Source organism: Amblyomma mixtum, chromosome 4, assembly GCF_055824585.1.
Source record: "Amblyomma mixtum isolate Tamu chromosome 4, ASM5582458v1, whole genome shotgun sequence".
NCBI lineage: Eukaryota > Metazoa > Arthropoda > Arachnida > Ixodida > Ixodidae > Amblyomma > Amblyomma mixtum.
The window spans coordinates 161,661,354-161,676,961 of NC_143015.1; the positions used below are offsets into that span (position 1 = coordinate 161,661,354).

The 15,608-nt window shown below is 43.5% G+C and overlaps 2 protein-coding genes and 2 non-coding genes across 5 annotated transcripts in view; 3 read left to right on the forward strand and 1 right to left on the reverse strand.

Moving 5' to 3' along the window:
* The first annotated feature begins 3,634 nt into the window (after window positions 1-3,634).
* TRNAE-UUC (transfer RNA glutamic acid (anticodon UUC)) lies at window positions 3,635-3,706 on the forward strand. The gene has a single exon. It is a non-coding gene; the product is annotated as a tRNA-Glu (tRNA).
* Window positions 3,707-3,712: 6 nt separating this feature from the next.
* On the forward strand, window positions 3,713-3,784 carry TRNAQ-UUG (transfer RNA glutamine (anticodon UUG)). The gene has a single exon. It is a non-coding gene; the product is annotated as a tRNA-Gln (tRNA).
* Window positions 3,785-7,981: 4,197 nt separating this feature from the next.
* On the reverse strand, window positions 7,982-11,390 carry RpL38 (ribosomal protein L38). The gene is made up of 5 exons (XM_089541138.1): window positions 11,334-11,390; window positions 11,180-11,204; window positions 10,823-10,883; window positions 10,615-10,740; window positions 7,982-8,032 (listed from the first exon to the last, which is right to left on the reverse strand). The coding sequence occupies exons 2-5, from the start codon at window positions 11,180-11,182 to the stop codon at window positions 8,007-8,009; spliced, it is 216 nt and encodes a 71-aa protein (XP_089397264.1). The 5' UTR covers window positions 11,183-11,204; window positions 11,334-11,390; the 3' UTR covers window positions 7,982-8,006.
* Window positions 11,391-11,555: 165 nt separating this feature from the next.
* ClC-b (chloride channel protein 7) overlaps window positions 11,556-15,608 on the forward strand; it is a 55,461-nt gene continuing 51,408 nt past the window's right edge. For both annotated transcript variants that reach the window (XM_089541136.1, XM_089541137.1), the window contains exons 1-4: window positions 11,556-11,733; window positions 12,382-12,471; window positions 13,450-13,515; window positions 14,097-14,229. In XM_089541136.1, coding sequence (XP_089397262.1) covers window positions 11,635-11,733; window positions 12,382-12,471; window positions 13,450-13,515; window positions 14,097-14,229 — 388 coding nt within the window. In that variant the 5' untranslated portion in view covers window positions 11,556-11,634. The remainder of the gene's footprint in view (window positions 11,734-12,381; window positions 12,472-13,449; window positions 13,516-14,096; window positions 14,230-15,608) is intronic.

A 15,608-nucleotide genomic window follows, 5' to 3' on the forward strand; every position in this document is an offset into this window, starting at 1 on the left:
GCAGATGGCGCTACAATCTGTAAATAAATAATCAATTTGCTGCATGTTGATGTTTGAGTATTATGGGGAGTTTTGTACCTAGTGCGTGTGAGAAGCTTTCTCTTGCTGACCCGAATGCACCAAGTCCAAGGACATGCTTTGAATCGTTCTCCGGGGCCCTTTCGCGTATTTCCTCCGGAATCATTAGTTTCCTGTCCGCCGCTTCCCTTTCTTAATATGCTTCCGTGGAATAAGCGCTCCGCACGCGAGAAAAGCGGTCATATCGCGCTTACAGCGGCCGATATTCGATGTTTCGAGCTGGTACGTGTACACCTTCGATCGAGAGCGATCGCTGCGTTAAAGCGGCTGTTGTTTTGGAGTGTGCTAAAATATGCATGGGCTGCAAAGAGTGTGAAACAAGACGAGAGGTAAAGCGGCTCGATAGTACAGTCGATAACAAGTTGGCCAATGACAGAACAAAAGATGAAATAATGACTTTTCATGCACAATAGAATGGGGGGGGGGGGGGGGGGGGGCGTGTTGCTTTCTGAATTTTTTAAAGCGGACGCGCGCGTTCTGTTTTTCGCAGTGTACTCTTCTCAGGATCATAACCTCTGTTGTAGTCAATAGTTTTACGGCACCTAGGCAAAAACAAAAAAAGAAACACTGGGTCCTATTGGCTTTGATTTGAAACGGGATAATTCTGAATGCAATCGATACCCAATCAAAAAAAAAAAAAAACCATTGGCCTCCAATTGCACTTTCCAACTGGAAAAAGTACACTTGTGCATTTGAAACAGATTGAAAGCTGCAATTGGAATGCATAGGGTATTCCATTTGGACGCTCCGGATGGGGTTTTCAGTTTAAACACTTATTATACTGTTGGCTCACAGCACCAGTGGCAGAGTTGATGGAAATGGTGAAAACAATTCAGCAGATTAAGCTGCTATATATGTCTCTTTGCCAAGAAACTCATTATTTCGCTGTTCTGTGCTTGTGCTCAGCAATTGGCTTCAAATCATTGGCTTCAAATTGGAAGCTCCAATTAGAATGTCCAATGGTGCGCTGCAATCGCCCCTCCCAATTGAATAACCCAATTGAAACCAATTGAGGAACTCAACTGGATTCTTGAGTACAACTGCAGCTGACCTTTTGAGTCCATTTTATTCCAACTGGATCCAATTAGTATGTATGCCCAATTGGTCCCAATGGTTTGTTGCCTCGGTTGACGCGTTTTTAACACAAACGGAACAGACTAATCGGCTTAAACCAACAAAGAAACAGTTATACGATCCAACTGGGGTTCCAGTTGGAAATTCAGGAAGCAGTTGGTTGACCAGATTGGACTGTCCAACAGGAAGTAGGGAAACTAATTAGGCTGCCCAGTCGGAAGGGAAACCAACTGGATCATCCAATTAGAAGTATAAAAACCAATTGGACTCTCCAGCTGGAGTCAAGGCGACTCAACTGGACTGCCCAAAATTCAATTGGCTGTCCTATTGAGTCCAGTTGGTTCTATTTGGAAAGCCCAACGCAATGGTTATTTTTAGGCTGGCCATCGAATGAATGGCCAGCCTAAAAAGCCAGTGACGCTTATCGATCGGTGAAGATGGGAATGTTGAAAAAAATCCAGATTAAGCTGCTGGTATGTTTTTTTTATGATAACCCAATTAGTTTCCTGTTTCATGTTTGCGGAGATCCCACTCAAGGAAATCACTGTTTCCAATTTGCTTTTTCAGTTCGAAAATTTACCACTGTGCTTCTGGAACCAAGTTGGAAGCTCCAACTGAAATGTGACCTCCCTATTGAATGATCCACTTAATGGCGGAATCAACTGAACTGCCCGACTAGAATTAGGGAAATCAATTGAGCTACTCAGATTCATGAGTTTAATTCGCTGTCCTAGCTATTGAGCCCACTTAATTGCTTCCAATTGGACACAATTGAAATGCCTATTTAGACCGAATTTTTTTTGTCTAAGCATACAGAAGACAGGCACAGTAGATGAAGTTGGCCAGTTACTGATCATGCAATTTCACATCTGACGTTTCAAGAGCGCTACGGCTTTTTTGTTCACAATGAGCGACCGACGTCTGGATGGACACATCCGGATTTTGCAACACTTATTAACGTTTTTAGTGAAAGGTGTCATCGATCCTAAGGTGTAAGGCACTGCCTGAATCAATAACTGAGACCAGGGATTAATTTTAGACTGGAGTTATCACCTTCAAATCGTCATACTGTATAACTGGCGCGAGCAATTATACGACGGCATATGCAAAACTTGACACAAGAGAGCCTGTCCATCACATTTACAAGGACGGTGTTTGTTCGTTGGGATATGCTTACGTAAAACACGCGTAAGCGCCTCGCTTATCTGTTTATAAGAAGCCTATCAACCCTGGGAGGTGTCCAGATTTCAGTCACATACACTAGGTCCATCACGAACAACCTGCGGTTGCATCTAAACGACGAGCTGAGAAGGCTAGAGAAAGACACGCAAATAAACTGCTATAGACATTGTCTAAGAACAGCACCACTAAAACAGCATCCATCCGAGAAAACAAAGTTTCGTCACAACGAAAGCGAAGCGGCCCTCTGTCCAGTATGAAACAGGAATCGGCGTCACGATTATACAGGAATCAACATGTACGCTGATGTAAAAATTCAATCAAAAGCTGAAGTGGACATGCGAGGGATTTATCTTCAACTCAAGGAGTTATGTGCCGCCGCGGTGGCTCAGCGGTTATGGTGCTCGGCTGCTGACCCGCAAGACGCGGGTTCGATACCGGCCGCGGCGGCTAGAATTTCTTTGGAGGAGAAATTCTAGAGGCCCGTGTACTGTGCGATGTCAGTGCACGTTAAAGATCCCCAGGTGGTCGACATTTCCGGAGCCCTCCACTACGGCGTCTCTCATAGCCTTAGTCGCTTTGGGACGTTAAACCTCATAAACCAAACCAATCAAGGAGTTATGTGTATTACAACTTTCACGTTAGCCGTTCTATGCTGCGCAAACACGATGACATACTCCGTCAAAAGCTGGGTCAACCGAAAGTCGTCTGCTCGTAAACTACTGCAGTGCTCCCGGCGGTGAATTCAGTGACGAGAATATGAAAAAAAAAAATGTTGCACTTAATGTTACTTTTTATTGCCATGCTTCGCTATTAAAACGTTAATGGTGCACATGAGTAAATATTGTTCGTACTGAAATATTTTGATAACAACATGGGCGCGTTGACTGAATGAGCAGAAAATTCGTGTTTACGCGTTCTCGCCGAAGAGGCGACGACGAAGAAATAAAGCGCACGCGTGACTTTGTTCGAGTTTCGAACAGCAGCAGCAACTGCTGACAATACATGGTACTGCTGCTGTGAAAATTCTCTCCACGCAACTCAACCAGATGCAACAAACGACCATGATCGCGACCGACTTTCGAAGGAAGGGACGAAGGCAGCGCAATGCGCAGCGGTATGTGTTTCCGGTGGCAGCGAAGCCTACAGGTTCCCATCGCTTCAATCCGTAAGTTTTAGTACACTGGGAAAACGAATACTCTTCACTTCGAGCGGTAGCTGATATAAAAAAGTAAACGAATTACAAAAGCCAATTTACAACAGTCACCATTCATATAACGACAGTAAGTCTACCGTGAGCATCTCCGGCGTGGTCTAGTGGCTAGGATATCTGGCTTTCACCCAGAAGGCCCGGGTTCGATTCCCGGCGTCGGAATTGTGTGGTCTCATGGTGTAATGGTTAGCACTCTGGACTTTGAATCCAGCGATCCGAGTTCAAATCTCGGTGAGACCTCTTTTTGCTTCTGAATTTTGTTTGCATCTATTTCAACGGAGTCGATAATGGGAAACCACTGGCGCGAGTAATCGAGACCACTGCCTCTCTACGTTCTGTTCGGCTTAGTGCGACGTTCTTTTTATGTACATCTTTTTTTTTTTTTAACATAGAGCATAACTTGTAGCCTGGCTTAGAGAATTCGCTTCTTGTAGCGTATTAGCACATAAAAGGCATGCACAGCTACCCACAGTGCCTCACATCCAGTATCACATTGCTTGTTTGGCTGTTTCAATTAAATAACCAGCTCAACTACATTGTTTTTTTTTTTTTAAGAAAAAGTCCGGAAATTGTGGGGGTAACATATACTGCCACTGAGCGAGAGTTAATCCGCTACCAGTAAGATCAGATGTCTCTCAAGGTTCTGCACTCGGCCCGCTTCTATTCCCAATTCATATTCATGACTTAGTGACCAATGTGTGTTCTAATATTTGCATGTTCACTGATGACTGCATTGTTTATCGCACAGTTACTAACGCCTCCGCCCAAACATACCTTATGACCTAAATCACATACAGGAATGGTGTGACCGCTGGCTTATGGAACTTAACCCTCATAAATGTAAACGTTTGTCCTTCCACCACCACCGTACCTTTGCAGTCTGTTTCGTGAAATGCAGTATGGTGATCATCATACTGCATTTCACAAAAATTTTATATTTTAGATTTCACACAAGCTTTTGATATGATTAATCGCTCCATATTGCTTAAAAAACTCGAATTTCATGGAATTACAAGTCCCGTGTCACGACTGCTGAAAAGCTATTTGCAGGATTGTCAACAAATAATCAATATTGGTGGAAGATTCTTCCAAGCTAAAACTATTATCCAAGGTGTTCCTCAGGGCTCTAATTTAGGACCCTTACTATTCATACTATATATTAATGACCTTCCTAATTCTATGAGTCCAACTCACTGTGTCTTATATGCTGATGACACTACCGTGTCGTTATCTAGTACGTCCATAGATGATCTGACTCTTGAACTGAATGATGTTCCAAGTAATGTAGCCAAATGGTGTACTGATAATCAATTAGTGACTAATCCCGCTAAAATGAAATTCAAAAGTACCTAGAAAATTCTTTCGTGTCCTCCTCCAACATTAACCCTTTGTTTTGTAATTTTCCTGCTTCTGATAACACCAACTTTCTCGGCATTATTCTTGATTCAGCTCTTAAATTTTCTTTCCATATCGCTCATCAAAAAAAAAAAAGATCTATGTTTGGCATCAGAGCGTTAAGGCGCGTTCATATTTTCCATGCAACCTACTCCTATCTTTGTATTATGCCTTCATACATAGTCACATCACTTATGGGATTATTGCATGGGGAAGTACTTATCATTGCCATTTATTGTCTCTGCAACACTTACAAAACCAGGCCATCCGCATCTTATTACCCGTAGCCCTCTCTCTACTAATGCTCGTTCCTTATTGCATGAGCGCAATATTTTACCAGTCCACCAGCTTTTCCAGTATCACCTGGGAATCATGTTCAAGTTACTACATGGCACCCTACATTTTCAGCTCATAGACCACATCCTGCTGATCACTCATAAACCTACCAGATTTGCAGCTAGAAACAATTTTCTGCTTCCCAAAGTCCATAGCAGTTATGGTAAAATGACGTCTTTTCAAGCAATTTCATTTTGGAATGCATTGCCACCAACTCTAAAAGCATCAGTTTTCTTGCCTGCATTCAAGAATAAGCTCAAGGTATTTTTGTTAGAATGCTGACATTTTATCCTCTTTTTATGTATATTACCTGCGTTATAGTGGTTTCTGCCCGTTTTTGTGGTGAAGTATTGATTTGCTATTTTCTATATTTTATAACTATCCGCCAACTATGCTGTAATCATTTCTTGTATTATTGATTTATCGAGAGTCCCGATACAGTCTTTGACTTTGGGACCCTCGTCTGTACACTTATGATCTTTCGTATATTTTTTGGGACCAATAAACAGTTATTTCACCAGGGGAAAAAAAAATACTAAGGCGTCACATTGTGTAACAACTTATCAAGGGCCACACACGTTACTAACATCATTTCCTCTGCTAACAAGGCGCTCATGCCATCTTTGTCACACACCACAAAAGGTAAAATTGCTAGCATATAAATCTCTTGTCAGATCAAAGTTAGAATATGCAACACCCATTTGGAACCCTCATCAACTTTACCTTATAAATGCGCTCGAGTCACTTCAAAACAGGGCAGCCAGATTCATTCATTCCTCCTATTCATACAACATCTTTAAAAGTAGAATCCAGTTTAGCGCCCCTGTCACCTTGTCGTTCTGTTTCTAGCCTCTGCTTATTCTATTCATTTTTCCATAGTTCACAGTGCTGTGCACCCTACATTCCCTGCCAGCCAACATATCTCACCACATTCATCATCCTTTCCAAATGTTCCACCCATGTTCCTGTACTGTTACCTGTACCACTTCTTTTTTCACCGTGACCTCTCCAACGACATCACTACCATCATGTGCACATCCACACTCGCCGAACCTGTTACTGACCACTTCTTAACACTTGTTCAACTTGATGTTTTTACCCATCCCTTATGTAACACCGTCAGTGGGTCTTTAAGGTATCAAAATGAAATTAAATCACATAAAGCAGGCAAGACCTCGGTGAGATTTGATGTTCCTTGCTTTGGTGTTGCGTGTGCTTTGGGGCATGCATAAACCCACAAGCATAAATAAAATGGGCAAATCCAAGAGCTTTTCTTGCTTGCTTTACACTCAGTGCCGTGTTGAGTTTGCAACAATGTGGCAAGCAAAAATGGGCGCAAATTCACCTAACCCATACTTTTCAGTTACAATATAATTTGATATGGTCGTGCTTTCTGTGGCGATCCATGTGCTTTGGGGCATGCGTACATCAACACGTAAAGAAGCAAGTGTGCCATTCAGAATAAGGCATGAAGTTACTTTTATTACAGCTACTGGTAACAGAATGCTTGATGCTCGAGTAGCAGGCCAGGGCCATGTTGCCACCGGCCGACCTCTCCACCTTTTTCTCATAAAAATTTCCTTTCCCTCTCACACCTCCATTATCAACGCACGCACACACCTCAGGCACAGGATGCAGCCCATCTCATTATCACAGCAAAACAGCTTCAAAACCTTTCTTTGCTGCAAGAGTAGTGCAGAAAGCAAACCCAGTTCTAATAGTTTAGTTTGGTTTATGGGGTTTAATGTCCCAAAGCGACTCAGGCTATTAGAGACACCGTAGTGGAGGGCTCCGGAAATTTCGACCACCTGGGGTTCCTTAACGTGCACTGACATCGCACAGTACACGGGCCTCTAGAATTTCTCCTCCAAAAGAAATTCCAGCCGCCGCGGCCGGGATCGAACCCGCATCACATCACACATATTAACACCATTAATTGCAACTGGCCCAAGGCAACGAGCAGGGGAAACAATTACAACATAACCGGAGAACAGTGTGTGAAACAAGGCGAAAGAGACTACAAGAAAAGTGCTCTGAACAGATTTTATGACTGGCTTCTTCCACAGTTGGCTCAAGGCGTACTGCACGCAAGACGCAGGAATGACCAAGTAAGGGTTAAGTAGTGTCTGAAACATACTTAAAGCAAGACTGTTTTCTTACCGTGCAGGGTCCAACTGGTGGCTATACACCAGAGCTTTCATAGCATAGCAGAAGACTGCAGAATCAACTGAATACCTAGCTTTGCGCTGGCAGGCATAAGTTCAGCTTCCATTATATTGCTGTAACAAGAAATGGCTTTTCTGCACCACCGATATCAATGCATCAGACCACCCACGGATGTGAACGACTTCATTAATGCTCACCTCTCCACTTCTGTTTCTTTTTCAAGGCTTTCTGAAGCTGCGAGTCATCTCAGCTGAACCACAATAGCAAAGTAAAATTGACGAGACAGCGCCCGTCACGAGATGTTCTGCACCATGCAATGCTTTCGCATCTTAACGCCGCATTAGAATATGTCGAACTAATTAATGGGAGGCTTCCAAAGGTTTGGTTTTAAAACGACCGGTGATACATGCTTTATCTGAGCAGGTGTGGATCAAGCCAGACATATGCTTAGAAGCACAAGGCAGCTGTATGCTGTTCTAGAAGTACAATATCACTACGTGCTTGCACTATATTGCGAGAAATATGACACAAAAACAGAACCACAGTTTTTTAGCAACCCATTTATTCACTTGAGTTCTTTCACCTGGAGACCTGGAAGAACAGTGAATAACACAAATTAGACACAGCAGTACCACATGCACAATAAAAAAAGAAAATTTGTCGATATTGGTTCCCCCCACTCCTTGCCTAAAACATCACGGCCACGCTAACACTTCAGATTATGTTGCACAAACTACGAACACAGTGTGCAATGCAATGGGTGGACAAATGAAGAGAACACGTGAACACATTTGTCCTGCTTCCAGCGCATTACCAATGCTGAAGCTAGGCACTGCTCGATCTGCCACCGAGTGAAGTTCACTTCCAGCAAGGTAAGGCGCCACTGATGAGTGCCAAAGCTGCACGTGGGTCTTGAGACATCAGTGCATCCCTCTTTTCACGTTCTGTTTGTGTGTGTATGTGCGTGCGTGTGTGTCAGTCTTGAAAAAGGACAGGCTCTGCCCGAAACGTCGACTCGCTGAACGTTGTTCACCTAAATAAAGCGCTTCTCAATTTCGCACACGCACGCACGCGCAGAGACACAGCTGTTGCTGTAGAAAGCATCTGTGCCTCACGCTCACTAGGCAGCAGAAAAGAAAGAAGCAGCACAACCTCCAAGCCACAGTGACAGGTGAGCAAGTAAATCTCATTTTAATGTGAGCTGAACATGCACTCTCTTCACAGCTGTGGAGTACACTGAAAGTGCTTCCACAAGGCCAAAAAGCTGGCGATGTGCGAAGTATGTGCTCTACGTTATCTTCAGAAATAGACCACACTGTACACTCAGGTCCAATATGATAAGGAATGCCCAGTTAGCGTTTCAACGAATGGTTTCCGCCAAAGTTTGTGTTAAATGCACTGTTCACTTGTTAATATGCACTAATGCTCGGCATGTCTCACAGCTGCTATTCACATACAGCTATTAAAAAGCAACCACCGCAAGTACACAGTGGAAAGTTGCCAACCTATGGTATTTGGCACGACCGTAATAGCAATAGTGCAACATGGACAAAAGCATACACAAGGGCAGCAAAAGTCCACTACTATTATGTCATGCCAGCATGCTCAAACTACCACTCTCCTGGTGTTTGACATTCTTTACATTAGCAGCAAATCCATAAAAGGAAGTTCACCACGAAACTAGGGCCTATGCTCCAGTCTATAATTATAAGAATGAGCTCTTGAAATTAAGAAACTCATTGCTCCTGAAGTTACGCTACCGACTTTAGCCATCCAGTGAATCCTTGTACACTAGGAATGTGGCAGAGCTCCTAAACATTCCCAGTCAATTAAAAAAGCTAATAGGTCCAATACACTGTAGCGCTACGCTCGTGGTGTTCGTCTCTCGTCTCTTGTGTCCTTGTCTTTTGCTGTGCTACAGTGTATTGGAACTATGTACCAACAAGCCCAAAAAGCCACGCTAGCAAAAAAGCTAGGCTGCTGAAAACTTTTTTTCTCCAATGTTAACACTAAAACAGAATTTAGAAACTTTCTTCAGAGCACAGATGTGTGAACACAAGGATGCCGTCTTCAGCAGATTCAGGAAGGCTGAGTTTTTACTTCACTACACCACGACAGGATTGATATCTCTGTGATACTATCTATAACCAAAGAAACTAACTTTCAACAAAAGTTTGCTGTTCATAAGCTCATTGCACTATCTCCCGACACCTGTCATCCAAATGTGACAAGCTGTCGCTTACTACCCGCATGACAGATCCCACACAGCTGCACATGGACATGCACACGTGCGCGCACACACACATACACAACAAATAAGGCACTTGAGAAAGATTCTAGGCTGGCCAATACTGAGCTGCTGCACCAGCCATGACAGTTTTTATGCAGCATTTGTCTATCTTTTGCAAGCCATATCTCTCTAGCTTGAACAAACATGTGAATAGACATATGTATTTATTTGAATTTCTTGGAAGTTCTAGCTGAAGCAGATAGTGGATTGCTTTCCATTGATATAGCACCCTGCCTGGAGATGCCGAGATGAATAAATTGATACATTAAGGCTGAAGCATCACAAAAATGGCTGTCAAAAGCAAGACCACCAATTCAAAACTGCAATGATATCCAGCCGTACGTAATACTATAGTGAGAGGATGCCTTCACTCATCTACAGAACATATAATGCACCGACACAGTCGTATCGGGCAAGTGCGAGCAACAAGGCCTCATGCTATGCCATCTACAATATGCACCCTGGAGAATATCGGCATGCAATAATGCGTCCACTGTGTTCGCGTTTTCCTGACTTACTAGTTTAAACAACTAGCCATGTGCGGTCCAACAAGGCAATCTACTTCACAAATAGTTCTGTGCTAGCACGAATTTGCTGTAGGAAAGCATGGCACACAGATCATACGTAGGCCCTGAACTTTTTACTTAGTCTTTCTATGCATAGGCAAAGCACTCTATAGACGTTACTCAAATCCACAATCAGATATACTTTTCCCACACTACGTCGGTCATCTCAGATCACTTGCACACATATATCCGATTAAAATCGCCGGCAGGCGAAGCGTCAGGACGACAATCAGGAAGTAAACAAAGCATTACAGGACAATCAAGTTATCGCCGGCAATCTTTCTAATGCGACGACAGTCACACAACTCTGCACACACCTGGGGGCAGGGACTGCTTGAGCTTCTCAGCCTTCTCCTTCTCGGTGACGACAATCGTGTACAGGTACTTGCTGCATCGAACCTTGAACTTGGTCACGTTGTCAGGGTTCTTCTTGATCTTGACCGCTGCACAGCGCACGCATACAAGCCGGCATCAGTACGCACGCTTCGAGACGATCATGACCGAGTGTGCACAAAGAGAACTCACACTTGGCGTCTTTCCGCCTCGCTGTCAGGAGGAATTCCTTGATCTCCTTCAGCTGCTTCGGCTACGGGGTCAGGAAAACAAAGAAAACAAATGAGGTGTTTAAACGCTTACAAGAATGAACGGCCTGAACGATGCCAACAGCATTTCGCACACTACCCGCCGCTTTCAACGTCTCGGCAGCCGTAAGGTGCCCGAAGCAAGAGTGAAAGCTATGACGAACGCTAAACACACAAAAAGTACGGCGCTATCAATTCTATAAAAACGTTAGCACACAAATATGTTGCAGTAACATCGAACACAGACAATACGCTTCTTATGAGAAACCACGGCGAAGCTATGTTGAGAACCAGTACTTACCATCGTGAATTACTCAACGAGCAGCCTGAAAAGAAAAGAAAAATTGCGTTTAGTAGCGGCTCTGAAAAATATGACTCATTATTTCGCAGCGTATACACCAGTAAGCGTACCAAATCCAACCGATCAAACACGATTTTTATGAAAGGTCCATTACCTGTCCGAGCAATGGCAGCTCCGTACGAAAAAGAGGCTGAAGTCGGCAGCACACACGATGACCGAAGCATCGTAGCTAAATAAATCGCGCATTTAAAAGTAGTTACTTCAGTATTAATTAGTGAATTTAATGTTGTAAATAATATTAATATATAATAGTTTTTTGTCATTTATATTATCGGTCTTTAAAATACGGCACTACGTAGCGTAGCAGTTTCGAGCCTTGACAAGTCACGTGCTTCGCTCGCTTCGCCTTCACTTCTGTTTTTATTAGTTGATTGATTGTAACGTGATGCAGTGAGATGCCACGGTCTCGGCGAAAGGTTGAGTCGTCAGCGCGAAGCAGTGATGACGAGCGAACGCCCCTTTTCGAGTCTGACCACGGACCATCAACGTCTGGCGTAAGTTCATTTCTTGTTCGCCGCCAAGGCTCATATTCCAATCTTTCTAGCGGCTGTATTTCTGGGTCTGAATCACCCCAGTGTTGTGCTTCCGTCATCGCACCTGTCATTCAAAGTTTAGGATGGATCATCTCAGCGTTCTCTGATTCTTAACATGAATTTGCTAAGCGTGGAAAATCCACTGTGTGAGCGCAGCTCAAAGGTGGAGTGATAGTGCCACAGATCCCGTTGTTTATTGGTTTAGTGGTCTAGGCTCTTCGGAGGCCCCTTCTAAAGCTTGTGGTATCAGGCAACTGAATAAAGATTTATCGAGATCAGTGATAGCATCCAAATGCGTCATTTCACGAGGCTTGGCAGGCCGTACGACCGGCATGAGCTGTCATAATCTTGCGTTGCGAAGAAAGGAAACAAAAATAATGGAGATGCACGCTTGCTGATGACTAAGCGCCGCTGAACGACGTTTTTTCTCGTTTGCAATGCATTATTTTTGTATTTTGATGTCTTCGTTTCCGTCGAGCGGTTTACAGGCAGTCCGCGGTGTTTCGAACTACGTTTTCTTTTTTCTTATACTTGCGCGCACGTGTTCAGTGTACTGTTTGTTTTGGCGTGACGAAGAAGGAAAAACAATTGTTTCTCTCGTGTTTACAGTCGATCAACAGCGTCGCAAGCGGTCGGACGACGGACAGCAAGCACCTTCATGAACTTGGTTCCCTTAATCTCCTTTCACAAAAGTATGAGGTACGTCGGATGAGTGAGTTGGAGAAAGCTAGACCATTGTATCGAACGTCTACCTTATTGCCACTTGCAGTTTGGACCTCGTCTTTTACCTGAACAACTTGCTGAATCCTATACAATACTTATAAAATGACCGAATTAAAAACAAAGAAATGTTGTCCCTCAGGAGCCGGCATCTCAACAATAGCCGTACAGAATCATACTCTTGCATGAACACGTAAAAATGAATTGTCTGTAATATTAAACATGCTGGGAAACAGCGTGTAGAAACAGAACAAGAAAGGGAGGACATACATGTACGTCATCTTTCGTGCGCTGTTTCTACGTGTTGTTTCCAGTCATGTTTACGGTTAACCAACTAGCTCTAATATTGTTCGTGGTATTGCAACATTCAAACTTCCTCTTAACAAATATTTCATAAAGCTTGAGCTAGTCACTAACCCTCAGCATATTGAATGTTTTGTCACATCTTTTTCAAATATCTATTTTTTTAATATATTTTGTCCATACGGTTACATTGTAAACAGTATTCTGAAATGCTATCAGTTCAAGAAAAAAGCCTCTGTGTGATATTGCCATTGTGACCCCATCTGAGAGTGCTCCATCTCCTGGTATACGTGCATCTGTCTGAATTTGTCTTGTGTTTCTCCTGCCTAGGGTAGCTGCAGTCTAAGGACAAAGCCCGTCAGTTACGTGTAGTAACAACATTGGTGCAAAGAAAGATGATTATGATTATTATTTATTTCATACGGACATTATTCGTTTCCTGGGTAGATATGCATACGTTCTTTTGTGCTTAAAGAACATGATCTGACAGAGCAGTTTTGAAATCACCTGATGCTTGGCTAAAAATGGCGGCTCTCATGTTTTGTTGCCTGTCTTCGCTTATTGATGTTTTGTGCAGTTCGGTGCTAAAGGCATTTGCACTCGGAAAATCATGTACCAATGTCATTTTAATCTGCGTATTATTCCTTCACTCAGAGCCTTGACTATGACACGTGCGAAAACAGCCTTTATGTTGAGGAGCAACTGACAACTACTTTCACGGTGAGTACTGCCAACTTCAATGCTTTTGCTGAAAATTTCGTGGCTGTCCTTTGGACTGGGGCCCTATTTCACATTTGCTAAACATAGAAGCACATATGCTTGCATACAGGGAAAACCAGTAGATCAAAGGGAGTCATTTAATCGCATTTTGATGAGTCACAATCTTTCTGTCATTGTCCTAACAAAGGCAAAGCCACACATGTAAGTTTACGTTAAACTGATACCCTTGTCATTTTAGGCACGGCAATGTTGGTTTCAGAGATTGTGGTATTCCAGTCTGGTCGCAGGCCTTGTCGTGAGATGTACTGAGTGAATATTCAGGTTGAAAGCATTTGAACACTACTTCATTTTTTCTTCATCTGATGGACTTTTGTGTGAATTGCCTGCATAATGAACGTCGGTGGTGTTTTTTTACTGAACTAGAAATTCTAATGAAGCTGGGCATTGCAGCTAATCAATTAATATGTGTGCAATGCGTGTTGTGTTAACTTCGTAGCTGGAGCAAATGTAGTTGTGCATATTCCATGGTCTTTTATTTGCATGCAAGAGCCCACATGTTCAGTACTCTTGTCCTTGTGCAGGCAATACGGAACACGAATTGGAAGCGATGGCTTGTCATCCTGATCATAGGCATCCTGACAGCGCTGACTGCCTGCACCATTGACATTTGCATCGAAGTCATATCAGAGCTCAAGTTCCAGCTGCTGAAGAAATGTATCCTTCTTTAGCAGAATGCTAGCCTGCGTCTTTTTTTTAATTTACTTCGGGCATCTAACATTTGTTCTTTTAGAGCGCTAGATCTTTAGGCGAAGGTTCCTGGGAAAGTCGAAGTAGTTTTTACTGTCGGGAAGTTAGATTTTCCACTTTCTTCGCTACCACACCTGTGCTGTAAAGAAACAGACCTAAAGAAATAGCGCAGAAATGTCGTAATAAGGGAGTAATTACTCATTGGCATCCACCCAAGCGCAGCCATACGGCTACAAAGGAAAGCTAAACAGCTTTCTCAGAAACTTCATAGTTAAAGAAAAATTCGTCCTGGTCCGGGGTTCGAACCCGGGACCACGGCTTCACCGGAGCAGTCGTTCTACCAACTGAGCTAACCGGGACGGCAAGCTTATGGTAGGGCGAGAGCGAATTGATCAATAACTCGAAGTGGGAACAGTGTTGGTCAAATGCTTAGGGGAATCCCCCAAGGTGGAGTAAATTTGTAATAAGGGAGTAATTACTCATTGGCATCCACCCAAGCGCAGCCATACGGCTACAAAGGAAAGCTAAACAGCTTTCTCAGAAACTTTGTACTTATAGAAAAATTCGTCCTGGTCCGGGGTTCGAACCCGGGGCCACCGCTTCACCGGAGCAGTTCTACCAACTGAGCTAACCGGGACGGCAACCTTATGGTAGGGCGAGAGCGAATTGATCAATAACTCGAAGTGGGAATTGTGTTGGTCAAATGTTTAGGGGAATCCCCCAAGGTGGAGTAAATTTGTAATAAGGGAGTAATTACTCATTGGCATCCACCCAAGCGCAGCCATACGGCTACAAAGGAAAGCTAAACAGCTTTCTCAGGGTTCGAACCCCGGACCAGGACGAATTTTTCTTTAACTACGAAGTTTCTGAGAAAGCTGTATAGCTTTCCTTTGTAGCCGTATGGCTGCGCTCGGGTGGATGCGAATGAGTAATTACTCCCTTATTACAAATTTACTCCACCTTGGGGGATTCCCCTAAACGTTTGACCAGAGATGTCGTAGTTAGGCCTTGAAGGGAAGGGGAAAAATGCAAGAAGCAGTGAGGAAGCTGGAACAGAAACCATCAAACAGTCCCAGTACTCTTGGTGACGGTTCACCCCCGAAAACCATGGCCAGTGACTCAGCAGGGAGCTGCGGGGTTCGACACTAATGTCCTGTAACAGTACATGGGCCAGGCATCTGTACAGAGGTAAAGGGGGTCGAAAGAATGGGTTTGAAATTTTCCAGAACAAAGCTCTCCCCGTGTAATCTTCAGTCCGTGCGTTCTGGCTTTCGCAGAATTGGGGGGTTTGGTATGGGTGTCCAACTATTAGATGACTGAAAATATGTGTCTATATTGCAAGCATT